The sequence below is a fragment of the Diuraphis noxia genome, unplaced genomic scaffold (genome assembly GCF_037042655.1).
Source record: "Diuraphis noxia isolate RWA-SAM2 unplaced genomic scaffold, SU_Dnox_SAM2 contig0002, whole genome shotgun sequence".
Lineage (NCBI taxonomy): Eukaryota > Metazoa > Arthropoda > Insecta > Hemiptera > Aphididae > Diuraphis > Diuraphis noxia.
In genome coordinates, this window is record NW_028301712.1 from 83,243,598 (window position 1) to 83,268,194 (window position 24,597).

At 27.4% G+C, this 24,597-nt stretch overlaps 3 protein-coding genes across 5 annotated transcripts; 1 reads left to right on the top strand and 2 right to left on the bottom strand.

Annotated features, from left to right (window-relative positions):
• Atg7 (Autophagy-related 7) lies at window positions 1-6,414 on the bottom strand. Of its 3 annotated transcripts, none has more exons than XM_089220059.1 (16): window positions 6,089-6,413; window positions 4,951-5,013; window positions 4,650-4,878; window positions 4,374-4,572; window positions 4,194-4,307; window positions 3,889-4,127; window positions 3,415-3,512; window positions 3,229-3,340; window positions 3,020-3,164; window positions 1,780-1,938; window positions 1,448-1,624; window positions 1,230-1,361; window positions 594-703; window positions 402-534; window positions 224-343; window positions 1-166 (listed from the first exon to the last, which is right to left on the bottom strand). In XM_089220059.1, exons 2-16 carry the CDS (start codon window positions 4,964-4,966, stop codon window positions 107-109), a joined length of 2,043 nt encoding a protein of 680 aa, XP_089076185.1. In that variant the 5' UTR covers window positions 4,967-5,013; window positions 6,089-6,413; the 3' UTR covers window positions 1-106. The 3 variants fall into 3 exon arrangements, with proteins under 3 accessions (XP_089076185.1, XP_089076184.1, XP_089076186.1); XM_089220058.1 differs by having other exon boundaries at window positions 6,039-6,413; XM_089220060.1 differs by lacking the exons at window positions 1-166; window positions 224-343 and having other exon boundaries at window positions 594-693; window positions 6,039-6,414.
• Window positions 6,415-6,533: 119 nt separating this feature from the next.
• LOC107173402 (ATP-dependent RNA helicase DDX42) lies at window positions 6,534-13,755 on the top strand. The gene is made up of 14 exons (XM_089220057.1): window positions 6,534-6,975; window positions 7,056-7,200; window positions 7,296-7,396; window positions 7,483-7,585; window positions 9,657-9,954; window positions 10,015-10,154; window positions 10,220-10,448; window positions 10,527-10,795; window positions 10,859-11,009; window positions 11,362-11,454; window positions 11,519-11,652; window positions 11,709-11,816; window positions 11,881-12,003; window positions 12,095-13,755. Exons 1-14 carry the CDS (start codon window positions 6,788-6,790, stop codon window positions 12,209-12,211), a joined length of 2,199 nt encoding a protein of 732 aa, XP_089076183.1. The 5' UTR covers window positions 6,534-6,787; the 3' UTR covers window positions 12,212-13,755.
• Window positions 13,756-13,947: 192 nt separating this feature from the next.
• sti (citron rho-interacting kinase sticky) lies at window positions 13,948-23,454 on the bottom strand. Its single transcript, XM_089220056.1, has 26 exons — window positions 23,030-23,454; window positions 22,734-22,909; window positions 22,472-22,653; window positions 22,188-22,401; window positions 21,765-21,957; window positions 21,117-21,331; window positions 20,679-21,056; window positions 20,508-20,617; window positions 20,157-20,439; window positions 19,804-20,046; window positions 19,511-19,621; window positions 19,173-19,433; window positions 18,946-19,107; window positions 18,655-18,849; window positions 18,388-18,582; window positions 18,087-18,299; window positions 17,820-18,025; window positions 17,508-17,744; window positions 15,856-16,285; window positions 15,623-15,776; window positions 15,315-15,540; window positions 15,101-15,249; window positions 14,866-15,042; window positions 14,639-14,797; window positions 14,439-14,577; window positions 13,948-14,323 (listed from the first exon to the last, which is right to left on the bottom strand). The coding sequence occupies exons 1-26, from the start codon at window positions 23,217-23,219 to the stop codon at window positions 14,212-14,214; spliced, it is 5,310 nt and encodes a 1,769-aa protein (XP_089076182.1). The 5' UTR covers window positions 23,220-23,454; the 3' UTR covers window positions 13,948-14,211.
• Between the last annotated feature and the right edge of the window lie 1,143 nt (window positions 23,455-24,597).

Consider the following 24,597-nt stretch of genomic DNA (forward strand, 5'->3'; position numbering starts at 1 on the left):
TTTGCCTACTGGCTTTACTTTAATAAGTGAAAAAACAATTTTGAGTAAATAATCACAATAAAAAAAAGCAATATAACAAAATAAACTTATAAATCTATCAAATGTATCACACCCGTTCGCTATATGTTCCAGAATCTTCAACATCCGAATCATTAATTTCAAAAATCTACAAATATAATTTTAACATGAAATATTTGTTGGATAGTCTTCAAAATGTACTTACTTCAATGTTTTCAAATTCATTCTTAAGACTTGTTAAACCAGTTAAATCTTCTAAATAGTTAGGATTTGTAAATACATTGTTTAAAAACTCATCTTTTTTATTCAAAAAATCATCAATGACCTGCAAGAAAAAAAAATAATAGTAAATAAACTACATAACAGTTGTATTTTTAACTTACTATTGTTGAACATGCAATGCACTGAAAAAAACTTGAAGTAAATGGTATTATCTGCTGAAAATCAGATATAAAGCCTCTAATAGAATGAGGTACAATCCCTAAACAACATTTAGCGTTAGCCAATACATTGTACCTAAACAAACAAATTTTACTTAAGCAACTGTTTAATTATTATTGTTTTTATAAACATACTTCAATTGAATGTATGACACAAATAACTCTACAGCCAAAGCTCCTGCTATGTTGGAAACACCTGGTCTGGTAACCGTGCATTGTTGATCAAGTGTCTTATCTACGAGTGACTTATTTTAAATAATTTTTATTATAAAAATAATGAGAATAAAAAAAATACAGGTATCGCCGCTTATTAGACTTTGGGATTAGACTATTTGAAACCATTAACTGACCGAGTCAATAAAGCAAAAGACCCCAAAAGAATTAAAAATATACTCTTAATTGCTTAAATTTTTTTATTGAGATTTCAGCTATTAATTATAATAAAAATAATGTAAATAATGTATGGATATTCAATAAAAAAAAATTGTTCAATAAAATAAAGTAGTATAATATGCTTATATATGCTTGGTACCTAATTAATTCTTGATAAACATCCATTCAAAGTTGATTGGATTTCCCCTTTTTGGTTCATAATGACCTCATCAACTCATGAGTGAGTCTTATAGACACATTTTTTACTATATTTTAGAATATATACGAATTGGGACCAGGTGTTATGAGTCTAATAGGCAAATGAGTCAATTAACCATGAGTGCAATAAGTGGCGACCACTGTATAATGCTTTCTATAAAAATAATGATTAATCCTTACATTTCCAGGTGCTGTAACATCATTACAAAAATAACAGCCTAATTTTTGTTCACCAGTAGAAACATTTGGTACTTTAACTCCATGTCTGATTACTAAATATGATTCAAATCCTAATGCTGCAGTTATGGCAAGCTAGAACACAAATCACAAAATAACTAATTGTAATATTGATATATAATAACAAAAAATCTGTTTGTAGTAAATTAATAGATAGGTACCTTATTGTGTAATGTAGATAACATGGTAGGTAACCAACGACTTTCACGTGAATCCGTTAACAAAAATATAACATCATGATCTTCTATTAATTTTGATAATAAATCTACATTTTTGTGATCATCAATGTTTGCCATGTGGCCAGGCATTGGAATACTCATAACCACACCAGTACTATTCTAAAAATACAATATCAATATGTTAAACGTCATATAATATTATAAATTAAAAATTGTATTCAATAATTTCAAATTTAAATATTGTAAATACCAATGAATAATAATTAATTAACAATAACTAATGTATCAATATTAAATTATTTACTAATACATACAATTTCAGGGTGTATTTCACGTAATACATCAGCAGCAGCTGTTGCTTTGTAAGTATTTGAATTTATGCAATGAGAATGCCTGTATAATGACTGCCTTACTGGATTTGAATATGATACTTTCCCATTATCAACAAATGTTATGTTACGAACACCCCATGCCTAGAGAACAGATACCACAATAATATTATACAATACAACTATAAACTAATTAAAGATGTGCTAATTCTCATTTTAAAATAAAAAAATAATCGAATTTCATAACTTTATTGCTTAATATCAGTAGCTTAAAAATATTTGCTAATCATTATTTTTATTTTTGTATTAATAAAAAACATATATTATGTTAATGTCGATGACCAACTACCATGAATAATAACTCTTTCTGATGGTAATCATGGAATTTTAAAGGTTTTAAATTAAATGATTAAAAGTGGTAGTCAAAATAATTAATATAAATTTAAAGTATTTACAACCAGACTAAACAACATTTTTTTATAACTAAAATTTATAAAAAAAATTCAAGGACCACAAAAAAGTAAAATAATTTATTTTAATGATATAACTAAATCATTGAATATTAATAATTAAAATTATTTTACACTGATATAAAAAAATATACAATATAATATTCAGGACTTTTTACCAAAAACTCAGGATTCTATTGACCATTTATAACTGGGGTATGTATTGAAAAATGTTTTTCATTCAATATGCCGAGCTAATTTATACTCAATAGTAAACCTTAATTAGATACCAACATTTATTTATAAATATTGATTATTAAAATAAATAGGTTTTTTAACTAAACAAAATAAATATTAAAATTTATAGTTGTCATGTTGAGGTACTCTGATGACAAGCAACTAATTTTAATTCAAGCACTTATAAAATATGAAATAATAATAGTAAATTAAAACACATTAAGATATTAAAATTTCAAATTACATTATACAAAATTTGCAACACCAATGCTGATGTCAATAATGCTATTAAGATAGAAAAGAACATATTATATTAATTTTTTATGGACTTGATTCATAACATTTTTCTTAAACATATACTATTAAAATATTTATTCATCAACAGAATTCATGACATTTTTAAATATTTGAATAAAAAATATGCATTTATTCAAAAGTTATTAGATTTTGTCAAATACAAATTAAATTTTCAAGTGAATCCTAATACGAATAACATTAAAATCTAAATTTATCTTAAGATTGAATAATGTTATACAAACCATTAAATTTCTAGCCACACAACAACCAAGTGTACCAGCTCCAATAATTAGACATTTTGATTGAGCAACAATATCTAAGTTTAAATCAGGAGCAATGCGCCATTTCATTAACTTAAGATTTAAATCTACAGATTCTTTGGCTTGTCTAAAAATATAATTAATAATTAATAAAAAATTTTCTTCTTAAACATATTTTTGAATATACTAACTTTGTAGAGTCCATTGTTTTACTGAGGTCTACATATTTTGGACAGAATATTCCTTTAGCATTTTTTTCCCAGCCCACAAATTTAATAGCATCTTGCGTAAAAATATCTTCAGCTAAATATCAAACAAATACAAACATGTTCAAAAATCATTTTTTTAATTCATAATAATATTTTACTAAAACTTACACGATACTTTTATATTAAACAACATGCTGGCTGAAAATTTAGTAGAAGGAGAACCTCGTAATGCTATTACTCTCAACACTGAAGTTCTAATGGAGGGACTAAAAGAAAAAATTATAATCAATTGAATTGTCCCATGATGTTATCAATTAAATAGGTAGCGATGTTGTTATCAAATCTACACCTTATGTTATAGCGATTTATTTTATTACCAAAATAAGTAATGAATAGTTAACTGAGTCAACACTCAACTATACTTGACTAAACTAATTTAGTGTACTATTGTATTTTTAGTAAGTATTACTAAAGTAATAAGTGACCATGGACTGATTGTTTGTAATCCCCTCTGAGTCAACTATCTGCATGCATGTGTGTAGTAAAACCACACTCATACGCAGTATTTGGAAGCCTAGGTCACTTTGTTGAATAAGAATTAATACTCATGAAATAGTGTATATCTTAATTTGTATATATTACCAGTGATGTAAAATTAAATACAGAAGATTTCGTAATGGCCATCCAGGATTGTTCAACAAATCTGATGGATCAGCAAACACTAAATAACCAACTGAATCACTTTCTGTATTATTTTTAAGTATATTGATGTACTCTTTTAGAGTCATAACTGTAAGGTTTCCTTCTTTCGTAGATGCAACTCCAAAAAATCCTCTTTGGTTAATTTTTAGATTTTTAAATCCAAAAACTAATGAATCAAACTAAAATATAATAATATTGATGTTAATATAATATAATTTTGAAACAAAACACTTAATAATATTTACCTGTGGAGAAGAAAACGTATTTTTAAGAAGAGTAGGTACATCGTTTAGACAATACTTTGGTCCGTTAAATGATGGAAAAGCAAACCAATAATAAAAAATATATCGTTTTAAATCCTATAGCAGTAAATAATAAAGTAAATTAAGTAATATAATTATTAAAATAATAATAGAACAACTCACTGTGTACATTAATACATCAAAAGCTGGAATTATGGAAGGGTCTTCAATAGCTTTACCAGAACAGAAATCATTTAATAACCGTTCACCAAATTCTCTTAATAATTCATTTTTATCACATTTTTTAAATGAATCTATTGTATTTTTATTTAAACAATAGCCACGAGCAACATATTTAAAAGATGTTTCATCATTAACTTCTCTTTAATATAAATGGTAAATAAATACATATTAATTATTCTAAAAATTTAATATAAAATACAAAAAAAAGTTTCATACTGGTTAAAGGATGAACAGTCAAATGACATATATGGATTATTATTTGAAGTATAATATCCAATCAATGGTCTATGGACTTCATCTAGTTTATCAACTTCTAATTTTAATTGACAAACTTTGAACCAAAAGTTAGGATCAAGACAAGATGATAATGGTTCAAATCGCAATAATGTTTCATCTTTTACTGATGTTTTTGAAATTTTTTCATTAATGGTGGTATTTGCTGTTTCTATAAATGTATAATGGAGTAATTCATTTAACTATCACAACAATTAATAGTACTATCATTAATATAATTTACCTGATGAACTAGCCATATTGTAATTAGATTGATACAAATATTACATAATCATTAATACTTTTTCTGAAAAATAAAATACGCAAACATTAAAATATTTTACTATATAGTATTTAAAATTAAATTTTACTAAATTCTAATTTCTATAAACATAACAAATATTTAATTATTTATATTATATACCTGTACTACACTTTAAATCTAGATTAAATTTTTTTTTTCCGTTTAAACCGACAGCAGAGGAGGATCTGTATGAACAAACACTACTACTCCTCTTCTGCCATAATTTATTAATGTTTAATAAAGACCCTAATTCATACACATACTTAACATATAACTAATAACACTTTAAATCTTAGAAGCAGCTATTTGACAATTTTGAATAATAGTCTTGTTACACATATCAAAAACAAACTATTTGACAATATTATTAAATATATTTCAAATTGATTCTATAATGGGTTTTATATAAATACCTGTGTTAACATTTAACTTAACAACAATGAAGTAATGAAAGTTGTACCTAATAATAATAATAATAATAATAATAATAATAATAATAATAATAATAACGTTTATGTCTCACTCAAGGATAATAATCATTCAATAGCATTAATAGAACAAGTAATGTACTGCATGTCTGCATATTATTGTTGTTACTATATAGAAACTTCAAACCAGTTTAGTTGATTGTGATGGTAAAAGAATCTCAAATAGAATGCTCTTAGTTTTAAGAGCTTGGGTTAATGCTACAAACTAGAGGTAATAAGGTTTGATCACATCAACTTTGATTATTTTGGTTAGTTTTTAATTGTACTATCCTATCACAACATATCATTTAAATAATACAATTGCTAATAGTATAATTTTAATTTTAGGCACTTTTTGTATTTTTTAAAAACTAGATGTTGAAAAATTGTCTAGAACAAATTCAAAAGAATGAATCGAGAAAAATACACCATACCTAAATATGCTAAAGGTGTATTATTTATTTATACTTAATGTGAGACACCAAGTTAGTAATAATACTATTATAATTAAATTGTAATTTAATATAATATTTTATTGCATTACAAAATCCAATTACTTACAACGGAAAACTGAAGAATTAAAGAATGCAGAATGAATAACAGGCTGTTACCTATAGAGTGTTCGTGATTCGTGACTCGTAATTATGAAAATGGCATTTCCATAGATTTAACTACGCAGTACTTCACCGTCTTAGATTATTTAGATCACAGGTTTTTATGCTTAAGCAGAAAGAATACAATTAATAGGTATAACAGTTACGAATTATGTATATTGTATAATATCGTATAACTCGGAATTAAAAAAAAATAACTAAGATGTTAAATTTAATGTCTCAGTCTGTAGTGTGTATTCAATACACTGTATTGTACGAGTTAGAATTATTAGAACACGTTAGAAGACGACAAGACGTATTCTTGAAATTCTTCTAATGCTATGCTATCACCAGATAAAATTGATAAAAATAAATAATAATTATTATTCTATGGTCTGGTTATAATGATAACGGAGGATGAGCTCGTTTTTATTTTTCGTGATAACAATTGTCAAAACAATACGCACGATTCGTCCCGGTGGACGATGGTACGCGTTTGCTGTTTAGAGTGTTAAGTGATACTGTAAAAACATATTGTTATATTATTTATAATAGTTAAAGATTTAATATTTTATTCACAGACCACAGTGCATAGTTATATGGTTTAATAATCATCATAATATTACAATAATAAATAATCGTTACCGAATCTCGTTCGGCCATTTATGGTAATGTAATCTTACGAATCCGCTGGTCAACACCATACAAAACATCAAGATGAATGATAAAATATCGTTTTCGTTCAACTCCGGTGGACGGTCGTCGTCGTCCAGGTCAGTGGCCATACCTCCACCGGCAAACAGCGGACTCAGTAAGCAGGGCTACTCCACATTGAACGCCATTAACCATTCGGCAATCTCCAACTTATGGGGTGTGCCGAAGAAACGGGCAAAAACCGAAGAAGAGTAAGTGGTGTGCACCCACTCTCTCCTACTGACAGTTTTGATCCAATTTTGCTTGACTGTGAACTTTAATGGTGTTTAAGGTATTTTGAAGACGAAGATGAACATCAACAGCCTCAACTCGAGTACATTCCTGCGCCCGATAGTCCATCTAATAAAAAATCTGACTGCGATTCTGATTCATCTGAAGACCCGTTAGATGCTTTCATGGAAGGGTTAGAAAAAGAAGTATGTTATGCAAATTTTTTGCAATCGAGTAAAAAATTTGTAGTTAAATCAGGTTTGATCCCACATTCAGAATAAAAATTAATTAATTTTCTTAGGTAAAAAAAGCAAAAACTTCTGACAAAAAAGAAAAAAAGGAAGATGAAAAAGGTATCAGACAAGATATTGAAGAAGAGGACATAGAAGAATCATACTACAGGTGTGTAAAATATCATCTTACATTTTACTGTTTTATCTAGCATTTCACAAGTATAGAAATAATGATTTATTTTTAAACCCTTTTAGGTATATGGAAGAAAATCCAACAGCGGGTCTTATTGATGAAACATCAGATATTGAAATTGATTATGACGAAGATGGTAACCCTATAGCACCACCTAAGAAAAAAGTTGGTATCATTCAATTTCCAAAATAGTTATAATTAAAAACAAATTTATTTTAAAAATACATTAAAAACAGTATTACAATCATTAGTATTTGAGCTGTTCACTCTATAATGTCTTAGAATAAATAATTAGTAGCACAAAATATGATTGGTTTGTACAGTAATATTTAGGTAGTATATATTTTTGGTATAATCAAGTGTTTGTTAAAGCTTTTCATTTTTACCTATAATTGGAATCAAGCATTTATTGTAATAAAATACGTTAGTTATTCAACTTTTTGCTAAGCTCTTTCCCCTATCTCAGTTCAATTATTGAAAAATATTTTATTTATCCTATTTAAACTCATGTAAAGAATCTTATTAATTTAAAATTTAATAATATTCAATTTTCAAATCTAAGATAAAATTTTTTTTACTAATTTCGAACTCGAAATAATTTGCAAATTTTTATGATTTATACGAATTTTGTCAAAATTCATACTTCAGAGTTCAGAGGTTTATAAAAAAAAATAGTGCACTCAACTTTTTTTCTTTTGAAATTCCACTTCTAACAGTGTATGTGGAATCTTGTATTACAATTCCATGTTTGTAACGGAACAAAAATTTCATATGCCTATTGTCCAATAATAGTTTAACACGAGTCACAACATTTTGAAAATGTTATAGTGTATAAAAAATGTTAATATAAACATTATGTGAAAATTTCTTATATTTTTTTGAAAATTGCTTTTGCATATTAAGCAGTTTTTCTTTAATTTTTTATTTGTATTTCCTGAATGTTTTAAAAAATTATTGGGAATTTTTCACTTACAACTCTCTCCTTCTCCACTAGTACAAACTAGAATCACTTTTCCACCAAAAAAGGTGCTGTTAAAGAAAATCAAAGCATTTTTATTGTCTCAAAATGTACAATGTACTCATATCATTTTTAAAATCAATAGAATCATCACGGTTCAGAATCTCGAATGTATATCATTCTCTGTTTTCATTTCTACATTTACTTTAAAAGCCTTGGTTACATTTAAATTGTTATTAACTTAGAAACTAAAAGTTTTTCTAAATTTTGGTTTTGAGGTCTCTTCAAAAAGTACTGGGACAAATGTTATTACGGCTAATCTACTCAAGACAACATTTAAATTATAAATAGATGTATTCCCCACATATTAGTGAGTATTTTAAACAAAATCTGAAGTCGCTATTTTACCTCAATTTAATGATAGTTAAGTCCTGTCAGTTTGTTTCTTTCACCATTTTTGACATGGCTAAAATTAACTTACAAAATTTGTGCATCAAGATTCATTGAAACTTGGTAAAAATACGAGTTAAAAACTGTTTTTGTGAATGATTTACTCTTTCCATGATTTTCAAGTAGTTTATACATTTTAAGAATGGCCAACAGTCAGCTGAAGATCCATGTTTTGGAAGACTGTCCACATCCAGAAATTATGATTTTGTGGTTAAAATTTATACCCCATAGATAAACAATCAATCAGGTATTCTATAAGTACGTTTCAATGTGTGGGCGGCAAAGAACTTGCTAAAAATGGCGTAGTGGAACCTGGTGCCAGCACATTCAGCACTGTCTATTCATGAATTTTTGTGTGATAAATTAATACCTGTTGTCTCGCCTTTTCTCTATTCTCCTGACCAGACTCTATATGATTTGTTTTTCTTTATACTAAACCCTGAGCTTCATGGAAAATGTTTAAAGATGTTGAGGAAATTAAAGCGAATATGGCAACAGAACTTAAAACTTTAACATTGGAACAATTTCAAAGAACTTTTAAAAAATGGCAAGATCGCTGGGACTACAGCATATCGTACAGAAGAGAGTATTTTGAAGGAGATATCTTTGAATAATATGTAATCAATGATGTGACTTAATTTTTGCAATTATTAAAAATAAATTTCTGGTACTTTTTGAACAGGCCTCATGTAACACAATGAAATAAATGATACTTGTAATTTCGATTTATTTAGTATTTACTAGTTTTAAAATTATTCTATAAATATAAATTATTAGTATTAGATATTTATTTTATATTCTTATATTCTTCTATTTTTCTCCCAACAGGAAATAGACCCATTACCTCCCATAGATCATTCTTTAATAAAATACCAAAGCTTTGAAAAGAACTTTTACACTCCACATAATGAAATATCATCTTTAACTGTGGATAAAGTAATTCAGTTACGTAAGACTCTTGGTCTCAGAGTAAATGGGGCCGATTTACCTTATCCAGTCACATCATTTGCTCATTTTAATTTTGATGACGCCTTAATGAAAATCATTCGCAAGTCTGACTATGTACAACCTACTCCGATTCAAAGTCAAGCAGTTCCTGCTGCACTTGCTGGACGTGATATCATTGGTAAATTTATGATATTTTAAAAGAACTTTCATATTTTAAACTTATTATAATCATCCATAGGTATTGCCAAAACTGGAAGTGGTAAAACGTTAGCATTCGTATGGCCAATGTTGGTTCACATAATGGATCAACCAGAACTGAAAGAAGGTGATGGGCCAGTTGGTTTGATATTGGCACCTACTAGAGAATTGTCTCAACAAGTATAAATCAATAATCAGAAATTGATTTTAAAAAATGATCAATTCAAATTTGTTTTATTGTTCAGATCTATGCAGAAGCAAAAAAATTTGGAAAGATCTATAACCTGAGAGTAGTGTGTTGTTATGGAGGCGGTTCAAAGTGGGAACAATCCAAAGCACTTGAAGGAGGCGCTGAAATCATAGTAGGTACTCCTGGCAGAGTAATCGATTTAGTAAAAATGTCTGCAACCAACTTAACTAGAGTAACATTCCTAGTACTAGATGAAGCTGATAGAATGTTCAATATGGGTTTTGGTAAGTATTAAGGTGATTTTCATTAGGATTTAATTTGACAATTTTTAATTAACATGCTTGACGCTTGTTGATTTTCAGAACCTCAAGTGCGCTCGATTTGTGACCACGTGAGACCAGATCGCCAAACATTATTGTTTTCTGCCACATTTAAAAAGAAGGTTGAAAAGTTGGCACGCGATATTCTTACTGATCCTATAAGAATTGTTCAAGGAGATATTGGTGAAGCAAATACTGATGTAACACAAATTATGTTGGTGATGCCACAAAGTGACAAGTGTCAATGGCTATTGGATAATTTAGTTCAATTTACATCAACTGGATCCATTCTCGTATTTGTTACTAAAAAAGTATGTTTAATTTGTACATGAAATAAATAGATTAAAAATATAATATAATTTTTCAATTTATAGTTAGACGCAGAACAACTAGCTAGTACATTGACTGTAAAGGAGTATGAAGTGTTACTGTTACATGGTGACATGGACCAAGCCGAAAGGAACAAAGTAATAACAAAATTCAAAAAACAAGAAGTCAACATAATGGTAGCCACCGATGTTGCTGGTGAGATCATATTTTTATAACAATCACCTTTAATAATACATTTAAAATGAATTTATCATTTGAGAAACAAAATTTGTCCCAAAATTCAACAATTTGGATAAATGAAAGAACACATCGTCCTAAATTGAGTTTCTCTTAGTTCAGATAGTTTGCACTGCGATTAAAAACTATTTTCAATAGAATACAAGTCGTAATATTCTTGAAATGTTCAGATATACATAATACAAAAAAATCCAAAACTGCAATAAAACATTCTTTTATTTTATTTTGGACAAGTGTTGTTTCTGACAAAATTGTATCAATATAGTGTATATAGTAATATTTTTAATGTTTTTTTTTTAAATTTATGTAGCTAGAGGTCTGGATATAGCTCATATTAGAACAGTTGTGAATTATGACATAGCTAGAGATATTGACACACATACACATCGTATTGGAAGAACTGGTAAGATATTTTATATCATTTGTTTGTTTAACAGATTTATTTTTACATAAAATGTTATTTTCAGGTCGAGCGGGAGAAAAAGGTACAGCATTTACTTTAGTCACACCAAAAGATTATGAATTTGCTGGTCACTTGGTACGAAGTCTTGAAGGTGTGGGACAGGAAGTTCCCAAACCACTTTTAGATCTCGCCATGCAGGTAAAGTATCATAATAAGACTTAGTTAAAATCAATATTCAACCATATGTTTTTTAGAGCTCTTGGTTCAGAAAAAGTCGTTTCAAAGGCGGAAAGGGTAAATCAGTAACTGCTGGGGGCGCTGGACTGGGATATCGAGATCCGTCAGGTTCCAACAATTTTTCGGTTAGTAATAATTTACTTAAATAAGTTTGATGACTTTATTGCGACAACAAATTTTAAATTGTAGGCATCTAGTTCTTATCAGTGTCCAAAACCTGCAGCTGCAGCACCACCTGCATCAAAAAGTGGTCCTGGAGCAGGAAGACTGTTGGCACTAAAAGAAGCATTTAAAATGCAATACCAAAACCAAGTAATAAAATATTTATACTGCTTCATTGTTTATAATTTATTAAAATTATTGTTATTAACTAATTTATTAACTTTTATTACGGTGATTATAGTTTAAAGCTAGCGAAGATCACACTTGGGAACAAACAGTCGGATCAAGTTCATCAGTAAAAGTACACACAGGTCCATTAAAAGAAAGAAAAGCCAAAAAAAACCGATGGGACAACTGAAAAGTTTATTTATAAGTAACAATAATTTGATTTTGTTTGATCTTAAACGTATTTAATTATTTAAATTATAAGACTTTATAATAACTTAAGTAGTTGTTTTATTAGTTAAAAATTGAAGCTGGTTTTTAAAATATGCAAAGTTTTATTAAATTTTTCAAAATATAAAAAATCCGTTCACTAATGATATATTTTATTTGTACACATAACTTTAACAACTTGCCATCTCGTGTAATCAGTGCCAGCCTTGGGTAGGGGCCAGCGAGTACTGTGAAAAATATCCCCATCTGTTTTGAGATTGTGCCGGGGTTATTTATTCTGGTTATTTATTTGGGCCTCACACAATAGTATGACATTTTGGGCCTCGCTATGTTAACAATTCTATTCTAAGGCCTCGCCTAAAACATATTGCCCCAGCCTAGTTTCACCACAAAGCCGACCTCCATGTCATGTTTGGTGCACTATATTTGTGAACTCACTGTATTCCAAACTATACGTAAAAAATAGTAAAATAAATTGATGCTTAGTTTATAACTTAAAAAATTGTATTATGTTTTGTACTGTAAGAAATACAAACAATAAATTAGTACTTAGTAGTATTGTCATTACGCATAATGTGAAACATAATTAATTATTTTTAAAACGTTTTAAAAGATAGTAGTTATTAATTATTCATTACCAATAATCCATCATTGTATCATCAACAAATATGAGTTTTCATGATTAAGTTACAATTTTAACAATATTTAGTGGTTCTACATATTTTGTACTGTGTACATATTCTATATATACAGTTCAGTCGTCATAACTTGAAGTAAAAGTGGGATAAAATTTCATTATGAGACACTTAACTTGATTTTATCTAAACCAAGTTCTTGGGGAATAAAAAAAAAAATTGAGTAGTCAAGTTTTTCGAGTTGTCATGACTCAACTGTATATATATATATATTATACTATTTACACCAACTAAGCGCAACTCTGCTGTGCATTCAAATTACCGCCGTTCAGTCTAATTTTTCCCATCATGTGATCGCCATTACCACTAGTTATGCAAAAATTTAAATTTATTATGGTTGCCACCTAGTTGTGCTTGCTCTTACATTAGAGGATAGAGAGTAGATTCATCTCTCGATTTACATGCATTTTAATTACCAGCATCTAATGTGAACATTTTTATACCTATGATACATAATTTATTTTACTCTGTAAAACAATAGGATAATTTCAATCACAAATAGTTGATAAGTACCTGAAAATTGTAGCTCACTTTTTTCTGGCCATATTACTGTACTGATTTGCACTGGATATATAAACGAATGATAAAAATAAATTGTCTCCTTATGAATATTCAGTTATTCAGTAAATATGTAGTTATTTTTACTTTAGTAATATTTTTGTATTGTTTGATTATTGATTTGTCTTTTAAAACTTATTATTAAAATTATCTCATTAATGCTCTAAAATTCATATAAAATAATTTAGCACTAATCTTGTTGTATACTATTGAAAAATGTATAATAAAATAAATTTTATTGTAAGTATAACAATGTTGAATATTTATTTATTTTTAAAATTTATCTTTTAATACTTCAAGCTATATTAATAGTATTATAAAATAACTTAATTACTACTGTTATTTATAACTACGAGTTATATTCAAAATGTTTATGTTTTGTTAAAATTAATATATCATCCAGATTTATCAAACAATTACCAATTATATAAATAAACAAAGAAAATTTAAAAAAAGAAGTATATGTATAATACAAAATTGTGACTGACATAAAATATGAGTTTCGTATATATAAAAAAAAAAAACAAATTGTTCACCATGATTGTGAAAAATACTTTGAAACAAAACTTAATTAGTTTGGTTAATAAGATAAAACAAAGAGTACTTATAAATAGTAAATAGAATAAATAATACAAAAATAAATTTAGATTTAAAAACAGCTATCTAAATAATAATAATAATAATAAATAATACTTATAAAAACAAATTTTTAATTACTGTTGAATTGTATATTAGGGTTGAAGCAAACTTTTTTTTGATTTTCCTCTGGTTCATCTAAATTTTCCAATATGGAAGAAGTAAAACTGAATTCTGATGCATCACTGCAATAAGGATTTTTATTAAATTCATGTTTATTAAATAATTTGAAGAAAAAAAAACCAACTAAATTATTTATGTACTATTAATTTATAAAGTATTATTTTCAAAACCACTTACCATGTGTCCTGTGTATCTATGGTGTCTAAAGTTTCATTTGAAGCTAGCGAGTTTCTAATAATTTTAGATGGATCTAACTGAAAGACGCTACATGTACCTTGGAAATCATTTGTGTTTGTCAAACAAATATCGCTACCTCCTAAAAATAGAATGTAATCAATTCTGAGTTCAAAATCAAAAAACCATAATGTTGTATTTACTTAAAAGTTTAGGGCGGTTTATGGTTAAAACTGCTTTATCTTTTGGCTGTTTAGTAGATGTAATGCTCCAAGTGTCTTCATCTACACAACATGACTGAGTAATTTTTATAACAGAAATTTCAGATTCAGATACAATCACTAAAAATGGTTTTTTGAAAGCTAAAAACAAAAATTATTTATTTTAAGTGTATTAAATTATCAATATTAAATATCTGGATTATACATACCAAAACTATTTGGACTGTATGGCCACTTCATTTCCCCACCACGTGTTTTCTTGCCATCAGAATCGACAAAAACTCCATACACATTGTAACATAAAAGATATTCCTTATTTCTCGTTAATTCACAGACAAACATTGGTCGATAATCATGTGATTTAGCAACTGAATCTGTAAAAAATCCTGAAAAACAAAATACATATTAATTGAAACACTTGATTAAACATTTAAAATTGCTTACTTTTACAACTAAAATTTTCTGTTTCAATTTTGTAAAAGCTGTTGGTTGTAAATATAATTCCATTGGGCATAAAGCAAATGCAATTAGTTGGGACATTGGTTTTCAATATTTTAGTAACAACAAACTGTGTATCATGCCATTTTAAAACACTTTGGAAATTATAAAAATTATAATATTAATAACATTATATTACATTAATCAATTGAATACTTACGTAACACTATGTTCAGATCCTACAACGACCAATTCGTTACAACGAGAAACCGCAATACAGTTAATTTCTTTCAATTCAGACATAGTTATGTTATTCTTAGATGGCTGACTATTGCGTATTTCATCGACAATGCGAACTACTTCAATAACTGGCTTAGACATATGACTTAATTCTGAATTTAAGACAACAGTTCTCATATTACATTTTAGTAATTCTTTAGTGGTTCCTAAAATACAGATAAACATTATATAATTACGTAAAATAAACGAAAAAGCATAAAGAAATCAAAATGCTTTTCTAGTGCATACCAGCAATCATTAAAACCAATTGAAGTTTAGGCAAGAATGCAAAGTCATTAACTAATTTTGGTCCAACTATAGGGACAAGGTCATGCTTAACTTGTTCATTCTCAGATTTTATATGGACTGAAAATAATCCTTCAACAGCACCTAATAGGAACACCTAAGAATCAAATAGTGATAATAAAATAAATATAAATACTTAAATCATAATTTATAAAAGTTAAACACTTTAAACTTACAGTTTGTGATATTTGATGAATGCAGTTAACATTAAGTAATTTATCTTTATGGAAGGTGTATATATTATCTTTGTAATCATGATTTTGTTGTGATTGAGCGTCATATTCACAATTTTCCAAGAACTCTTTAATTATTCTTAACCAATTCTTTTTTTCTGAGATGCTAGACAAGATAATGTACAAAAATAAGGTCATCCAACCAGTATTTAAGTTGTACACTTCAATTTTTAACATCTGATCATAATCTTCATTAGAGTTTTTGTCAAATGTTGAATCGTTTGATTCTGCCACATCAACAACTTTAACAATATTTGATGACATCATCAATGGTAAAGTATAGAATGGTTGAGAATCATATTTATCATTAAGAATTAATAGCACCCCTTGTTCAAATTTTGCATACTTTCGATCCCAAATCTGTTTAGTATTGCTAAAAATAAAAAATAAGAAAAAATGGTTACTCAGAGAAGCTATATTTACTAAATATATTGCCAAGAAAAATTTTAATCTACTTCTATGATCAATCGTGGCCAGATTTTTTTTAGTAAGCTTAATATAAAAATATACTTTGCTTTAACAATCTATAATAACAGTGATTACTACATTCAAATTATTTAATTACCCATTGTAAAATTCTTTTTTAATAAGTAGGTATATATTATAATATGAAAAAAAATGGCTTCTGTTCATCTGTAACACCCTATTGTTGTTCAGGCAATAATCCTAGGGTGTTATAGTAATCAGCATTTTTGACTTATTTGCACAGGTAAAACAATGACCATTATTATGAAACTCATAGAAAGCAAGATGAATGACTTAAAATATTGAAACAATTTATGTACATATAATCTATTGTTTATTGTATAGTCTTATGTTTGTTAACGATACCACTTTAATGGCTTAATTAAAAATTGATGGTTAATGGTCATTTTATCAATTAACTTAATGAAAAAATATATTTAAATTTAGTAAATTGTTAATTTTATGTAGTTGTGCCAACTGATTGTTATGGTGCAAAGTGAAAATTAATAATTAATGTATTTTGTTTTCTAGTTTAGTAATATTTTTTATTTATTTAATACTATTTAAAAATATTAACTTATGCTGTAACTAATTTAACTAATATGATGAGCATTATTAAGATCTGACTGAGTAATATTACTAAGACTTAAGTGATTTTATGGCCAGTCTTTAAAGAATTTTGGATACATAAGTCGTGATCTTAATGCGACCTCCAATAAATTATTTTATCTAAAGAATTGGTAGATATTGCTTGTTTACAACAACAACGACATAACACGAAAAACATGATATACCAAATAAACGATATGGACATGGGTAAAAGTTACTGTGATAAATAAACAGAAATGTCATATTATATGCGACCCATTTCTTTGGGGATCATTCAGGTTTATGAGCAATATACTCTTTACACTGTTTTTACTTTTCAGTATATGTATTTGTGTTGTTAATTGCTATACCTACCTTTTTATGAGTCATAGGTGGTTTATAGATAAGAAACAATTAAGATTCTTCAAAAAACAATTAATATTAATATCAATTTATTATTTACTAGTTTAAAAAAATTAAATGCGTTTTAATTCTGAAATAAATAACGTGGAAAATATAAAAGCAAGCAATTAAACACTTACTCCCAAATAGTAACCCATGATTCAACCTCAGATTTTTTCTCATTATTGCTCAGAACCGGTGTAGTTGTTTGTTGTTCTTTTTTTATAGGAGTGCAATCAGGTAGTAACTCATGAGAACATGTTACATGTGTCGACACTCTACACTCTTGACATTGACTAATTTGTTGCCTACTTACTATTTCAGTTTTACAGTGTGAACATTGTAATCCATCACGTTTACATATTTTTACTTCAAACCTAAATTTATTTTATAAAATAATAAATTTCATTAATACATAGTAGATTTAAGCATTTATAAAAGAGTGAACTTGCTTATGAAATGACTGATGTTGTGATAGTGTATTAGAAGTCAATGTTTTATATGCAGGCGAATTAGCTTCAAAATTAAGACAGATAGGAACTAAAGGTGTTGATGGACCTTGTGTTCTCATCATGTTCAATTCAGCCTGAGTTTGATATAGTTTATTTGCTAGATCTTTTGATTTACTTCTTTCAGAATTTAATAGAGATTCAATTTCCTACATAAAATAATGATACATTAGGAAAATAAAAATTAAGGAAAAAGAATTTTTTTTTTACTTTTTGATCAATATTTTCTTTGTTTTTACCACTGAACAACATATCACCCAAAGTCCTTTTCTTTTTGGTCACATCATCAAACTTTTTTTGAAGGAAATCAATAAGTTTTGTTTGTTGGAGAATGGTAGAATCTGCTTTAATTAAACGTTCCTCATAATATACTTTTTGTTCCATCAAACTATTCTTATATTTTGAAATAACATTCTGCATAACCTAATATATGAGAATATAAATTACAAATTAATTAAATAAGTGAGATAATAAATGAATAATTATAAATGTACATGATATTTAAACTAACATTTGAATCTTCAACCATAGCTTCTAACTGAGCAGTTAATCGAACATTGGCTTCTTTCAAAAGTTGTTTTTGACTAATAGTTTCAGATATTTCTGCTTTCATTTTATTTAACTCTTTAATGACCTTTTCGGATTCAATTTGTAATGTATAGAACATCATACTTTTATCTCTTAAATCAGAGTTGACTTCTTCTAACTATAACACACATTTTTAGAGCGGCATTAGACAACATAAACATTGTTACATAATTAATAATAAAATAAATACTTGTTTTTTCATTGAATCAATTTCTATGTTTTTATCATGAACTCGATCTGATAATAATTTCAACTCTGCTTTTACATTATCTTGCACACTTTCAAAAGTTTTTCCCCTACTTTCAGCTAAAATTCTTAATGATTTTTCTTCATTATACATTTTTTTTGCTTCGCGTAGTTCGGTTCTTACTTTTTCAATTTCATTCTATTATCATAAAAACACAATTTAATAAATTGATATTAGTTACAATATTAAACTTTATATAGTTATATTTATAATAGCTAAATCTAAATATTTAACCTGTTTGGTTTGAATGTCTTCCAAGAATTGTTTTTCTTTGTTTTTAAAGGTTAGAATAGTTTCTTCAAAGCTTTCAAGTTGTTCATCTTGAACAGTAACTAATCCTTGTAATGTTTTAATATTTGTTTCACTTTTATGAAATTTAGTTTTATACTCAAGAATCTGAAAGGCAAATTAAATTTTTTTTAGGTATAATGGAATTTTTTTTCTGCGATTAAATAACTTACTTGTCTCTCAAGAGCAGACTTTTCACTAATGTGGACCTTTGACTCATTATTTATTCTAGTTAATTCATTACTTAACCGTTGGTGTTCAGCTACTTCTTTGTCATATTTTAATTGTAATGATTCTAATCCTTGATTGAGATTTGTAATATTATCCTGCAACAACTTCAGCTCATCTTCTTTATTTTTAATTTTCAAACTATTTTCTTCTTGTAGTTTAGCAATTTCCTGCTTGAAATTATTTCGTGCATCTTTGTGATACTCCTGAAATAATATTGATATAGTAGTATTTGTACTAAAGACAATTTATAAAATAGCTGTTTGAACTGAATTATTCTTACTCTAAGACTGCTTATATTATCTTCCATTGTTTTATATTTTCTTTGCAGTATTCTCAAGTCTAATTTTAAATCACGAATTTCTTGTTCTCGATTCTTCAACTCTATTTCATACTAAAAAACTCAATTAAATTAATTCATATCTTAAAGGCAAATGAAAACATTTGATAACCAAGTCAAAAAATTAGCTTTACACCAATGATTTGGTGAAATTTGAAATTTATTCTAAAACTAATTTAAATTAATAATTTTTTACTACATTAAGATAATAGAATATAAGAATGCTAAATATTTACCTCTTTTTCATTTTCTTTTTCAGAGATTGCTGTTTCATGTTTCTCAAAAGAGAGTAATGATTCACTGTTTAAACAACAGTTTTGCTGTTGCAGCTGAGCTAATTGCGCGTGCAATTTTTCAATTTCATTATCTTTTTCATTGGTTATACAATTCAATTTGGATTCAAAATCAGAAGCCATTTTTTGACACATATTTTTATGTTCAGATTGTATAGCAACTTCTTTTTCTGTATACTGAGCTATCTAAATGTACAGAAATATATTAATTTATCATTAAGTATAGTAAGAAAAACAATAGGTTGAACGCAGTTATAAGAAATCCTTTAAAATTGTAGAATTATTAGCACACTTACTTTTAAATTTAAACTGTCTAAATCTTTTTCCATTACAATTATTTTTTTTTCAAGACATTGATTTTCAGATTTTAATTGATTTTTTTCAACTTCAAATAAATCTTCTTTAATTTTCATTTCAGATAGCAACGCAGAAACATGATTATCAATATTATTTTCTTCAGTCAATTGTTTTGATCGACGAACAATATGCTTTAATTTAGATTTAAGCTTTATAATTTTTTTATTGAGTTGTTCTTCATTGCTTTGGTATATTTTAATGTCATCTTGGTGTTTGGATAGTCTAAAAATAAAACATTTACTTAGTGTTAAAATTAATTAGTTAAAATGTCTCAAAATAAAAATCCATACTGTGATTGTAATTCAATGTTTTGGGCTTGTAAATCTTCAATTTGTACTTTTAATTCCTCAATATTATACAACTCATTTATTGTTTTTATTTCCCATTTATCAATTTCGTTCTAAAAATATTATCAGGTAATTAAAATATATATTTGAAAAATGTACAAGCTGACTACTTACTTTAACCATTTCTGCTTGTTTTTTTTGAGAAATATTATTTATGTCCTCATGACTAGTATCACTAGTTTCACTAATTTTAGTTAATCTACCTAGTTCACTACTCAAGGAAGTCACATCTACATGCAATAATACATTTTCTTCTTCCATTTTTTTAATCTTCCTATCATTTTCAATAAATAATGAGTCATATTCTGCTAATTTGTCTTCATATGCTTGTATTAAAACTTGAGCATCTTCTAATTCCTTCCGCTTTACTCTGATAGATGTTTCTAATTCAGGGTTGTTAGTCATAAAATAAGATTGATTTCGTTTTGATACTTGCATACTATAAGTAAAACCAATAAATGGTAGATCTCTGCCAGAAAATTGTTTTTGTTTCTGCAAAACACAAAATTAATATATTAGGTGGTTTAAATATAAAACGATTCTACAACTTACTTTAAAATCATTAATATTAAGAGCTGGACGAACACGTTCATGAATTGGAAAATTAGAAACATCATTATCAGATGAAAGTGATGGAATGTAAGGAGGTACCTGGTCATGTAAGCTATTGAAATTTATTTTTGAAAAAATATCTAAGTCTAACATCATGTCAACAGTAAACCTTTTGTCTACATGACATACTAAAGACTCGATCATCTGTCTATAAGCTGAAAATTGTAATAAATAGAATTATGAAACAATAATTGTTATTCTATTAAAGCACATTTTCATTATTTTCATCAAATCATTAATAAATTGTTTAAGAATATAACAAAAACAATACAACATGCAGAATTTAAAACTTTTTCAAAATCTCAGTAAGTTAATATTTAAGAAAAAATACTTTTCAAGTCAAAGTTGTTGCTTACAAAAATTGAAGTTTTTCAAATTCAAATTGTACATAAAATGTCTGTGATATTAAGTTTTTTATGCAGTAAAAAAAAATCCTAATGAAATTTAAGATCACGGGTAAATAAATTAGCATTTATTGTTTAATACACTGCATATTATATAATTATAATATAACAACATTGACCAGTTGACTTTATTATTAAAAAATGAATAGTTATTTATTTTAGGTTGTTACATTGTAGTACTTACAAGAAGATACTTTCAAATAGGAAGGATACTTCAATATATTGTCAAAGTTTAATATATTTGAATAAATAACGGCTTGTTGTTCAGAATTGAATGGAGTATCCCCAGTTGCCATCTCATAAGCAACAATACCAACAGACCACAGATCACATTGAGGTCCATAACCTTCCATTGATTTTGAATTTGACTGCATAAACTACGAGCAAATAAAGTAAAGTACATAGGTAATATATACAAATATTAAAAACGTATAATGTTATCTTTCCAATTCTTTCTTGAAAACTAACATTAATGCAATACATTTAATTTCTCTGTATCTATATTAGCAAAGAATTATTTGAGTTTAAAAAATGATATTTAAATCTAACATTTATAAAATAATTTAATATAAAAAAATTGTATTATATTATTTAAAGAAACATTTACTTGTAGGACTTCTGGTGCTAAATACTCTGAAGTACCAACAGGCATGCGAGCACATATTTTTCCATCACGGTTAAGTTTTGCTGAAGAACCAAAATCAACTAATTTCAAATGTCCAACACGATCTAACATCATATTTTCAGGTTTAATGTCACGATGAGCAAAGCCCATTGTGTGCAGATGTTTAACAGCCAACAACAGTTCTGCGATATAAAATCTATAAGATAAATAATCAATAATGAGCACACACATTAATAATAAAATACTCTAATCAATACGACAATTACTTTGCTGTTTCCTCTGGTAATGTACCATTAAACTTATCAATTAAATTTGCAAAATCTCCACCCGGGTGATAGTCCATAACTAGGTAAAGATTTTGAAAGTCTTGAAAAGCATAATGCAATTGTGTTAAAAATGGAGAACTTGATGATGCCATAATATCTCTTTCATATTCATAAAAAGCGATCTGAAATAACAAAAAATTGATGTTTAATCATATTATAGTTGAATCACTATTCAGTATTCAGAAATAGTTATTTTCATTACGTCTCTGTGATTAAGTAAATTATCCTTTTTCAACACTTTCATAGCAAAAATATCCTTGGTATGTTTCTCTATTACTAATTCTACGTCTCCGAAATGTCCTTTGCCGATCACTTGTTTGGATTCAAAATCTAAACGGTTGACTCTGAGGGATTTTAACTCTGGTATGGCCATTTTAACTGAAAACGAAAAATCATGTCAATCAACACTCACAAACACATCGGACAAGGGCAATCGCTCGATTATGCAACGAGGTAGGTACATAGTACGCTTTCTCGTTTGCGACGACCGGCGCTTACATTTGTTTACGAAATTCGAGATCAGCGGATCGCTCTTCATGAAATCGTTGTTACATTCGTCAAACAGCAATATCATAGCGTCGAACAGCAGTTCTTTGTTCAGAGCCGTCGAGGCCATAATTGTCGGACCACTGAGCACTTCGCCAATGCGCATTGATCGCACCGATATCGATTCGGTTGCCGGTTCCATCGCGAAATGGTCGTCGGCCTCATAGAGTTGTAGTAAAGGGCTTACAGACTACAGACGTCAGACAGTCGTAGTTTCACGCTTAACAACACTACTCGCACCACCACTTTAAAATAACCAATGCCTAGTCGGGAACTCTGGAACCACAAACGCAAATCACTAATAACACAATATCTATATAACTGAAATCACTGAACAGTGGAATACCAGAATCTGAATAACGAATAACGACATATTTTCAATTTGCAGCTGGTCAAAAAAAAACCGTTGTGGCGGTTCATGGAATGAACACTAAACATTAAACGCATGACCAAACGACCACAACGCTATCTACTGGTTAATGAACAACAACACTCAATAATCCTACAATTTTTTACCACAGTGTTATTATTTTCTTATGTTCGTGATTTCGAGTGGTTCGTTTATCGTGTGAAATTATAAATTGTAAATCACAATAAATTTACGACCACTTTATTAAGAAAAATGTCCACCTTTTAAACAATTAAAATAATACAATGCAGGCGTAATTGGCGTATATATGATTAAATATTGTCAGTTACAGCCTAAAAGGCCCCAAATATAGCATAGAAGGCCTAAAAGGCCCACATCATATTTTTGGCCCATGTACAGTATTAATTCGGGCCCCAATTAAATAGGTAACAATTAATTTTGAAACATTTTTCTAATATACAGGGTGTCCCAAAGAGATCTGACATTCTGACAAATGAAATAACTTTTGTTCTAATCAATAATATTTTTTAAAAATTTCTTTTAAATATAATCCATAGGCACTACATTTTTAGAATACATTTTTTATTTTTGAATACTGAAAATAAAAAACTTAAAAATTGATAAATTTTTTTTCGAAATATTCAATATAGCCAATTTGTTAATTTGATTTTCAGAAAAATTTATATAGTAAAAAACACTCATTTAAGTCAAAAGGCTGATTTTTTACAATTTTTTTAAATATCAATATTTTCGTTAGGTAAATTATAGTAATTTATAGTTTATAAATCACATATTATTAAAATAAATACAATAAAAAAAATATTAAATTTGAACATGCACATATTTAAAAATGTTCTTATAAAATATTTTTTAAAAACTTTATTATTATTTGAAATTACAAGGTTTCTAACATAAACTAGATCGTAATTTACTTAACAAAAATATTGATATTTAAAAAAATTGTAAAAAATCAGCCATTTGATTTAAATAGGTGTTTTTACCATATAAATTTTTCTAGATTTACAAATTGGCTATATTGAATATTTCGAAAAAAAATTTTATCAATTTTTAAGTTTTGTATTTTCAGTATTAAAAAATAAAAAATAAAAAAAGGCGGATAAGTCGTGGATGTCGCTCTGCTGTACAGTAG

What these genes read in the sequence shown, in the direction of transcription:
- sti (XM_089220056.1), bottom strand. Translation starts at nt 23,219, where the DNA reads ATGGAACCGGCAACCGAATCGATATCGGTGCGATCAATGCGCATTGGC. An exon ending in AACAAGCAGAAATGGTTAAA is followed by an intron (nt 20,618 to 20,678) that starts GTAAGTAGTCAG and finishes TAATATTTTTAG; the next exon opens with AACGAAATTGATAAATGGGA. An exon ending in CAACATCAGTCATTTCATAA is followed by an intron (nt 17,745 to 17,819) that starts GCAAGTTCACTC and finishes AAATAAATTTAG; the next exon opens with GTTTGAAGTAAAAATATGTA.
- LOC107173402 (XM_089220057.1), top strand. Translation starts at nt 6,788, where the DNA reads ATGAATGATAAAATATCGTTTTCGTTCAACTCCGGTGGACGGTCGTCG. An exon ending in CTAGAGAATTGTCTCAACAA is followed by an intron (nt 10,155 to 10,219) that starts GTATAAATCAAT and finishes TTTATTGTTCAG; the next exon opens with ATCTATGCAGAAGCAAAAAA. An exon ending in TCGTATTTGTTACTAAAAAA is followed by an intron (nt 10,796 to 10,858) that starts GTATGTTTAATT and finishes TTCAATTTATAG; the next exon opens with TTAGACGCAGAACAACTAGC.
- Atg7 (XM_089220059.1), bottom strand. An exon ending in GTGTGGCTAGAAATTTAATG is followed by an intron (nt 1,939 to 3,019) that starts GTTTGTATAACA and finishes TCTGTTCTCTAG; the next exon opens with GCATGGGGTGTTCGTAACAT. An exon ending in GTGAAATACACCCTGAAATT is followed by an intron (nt 1,625 to 1,779) that starts GTATGTATTAGT and finishes TTGTATTTTTAG; the next exon opens with AATAGTACTGGTGTGGTTAT.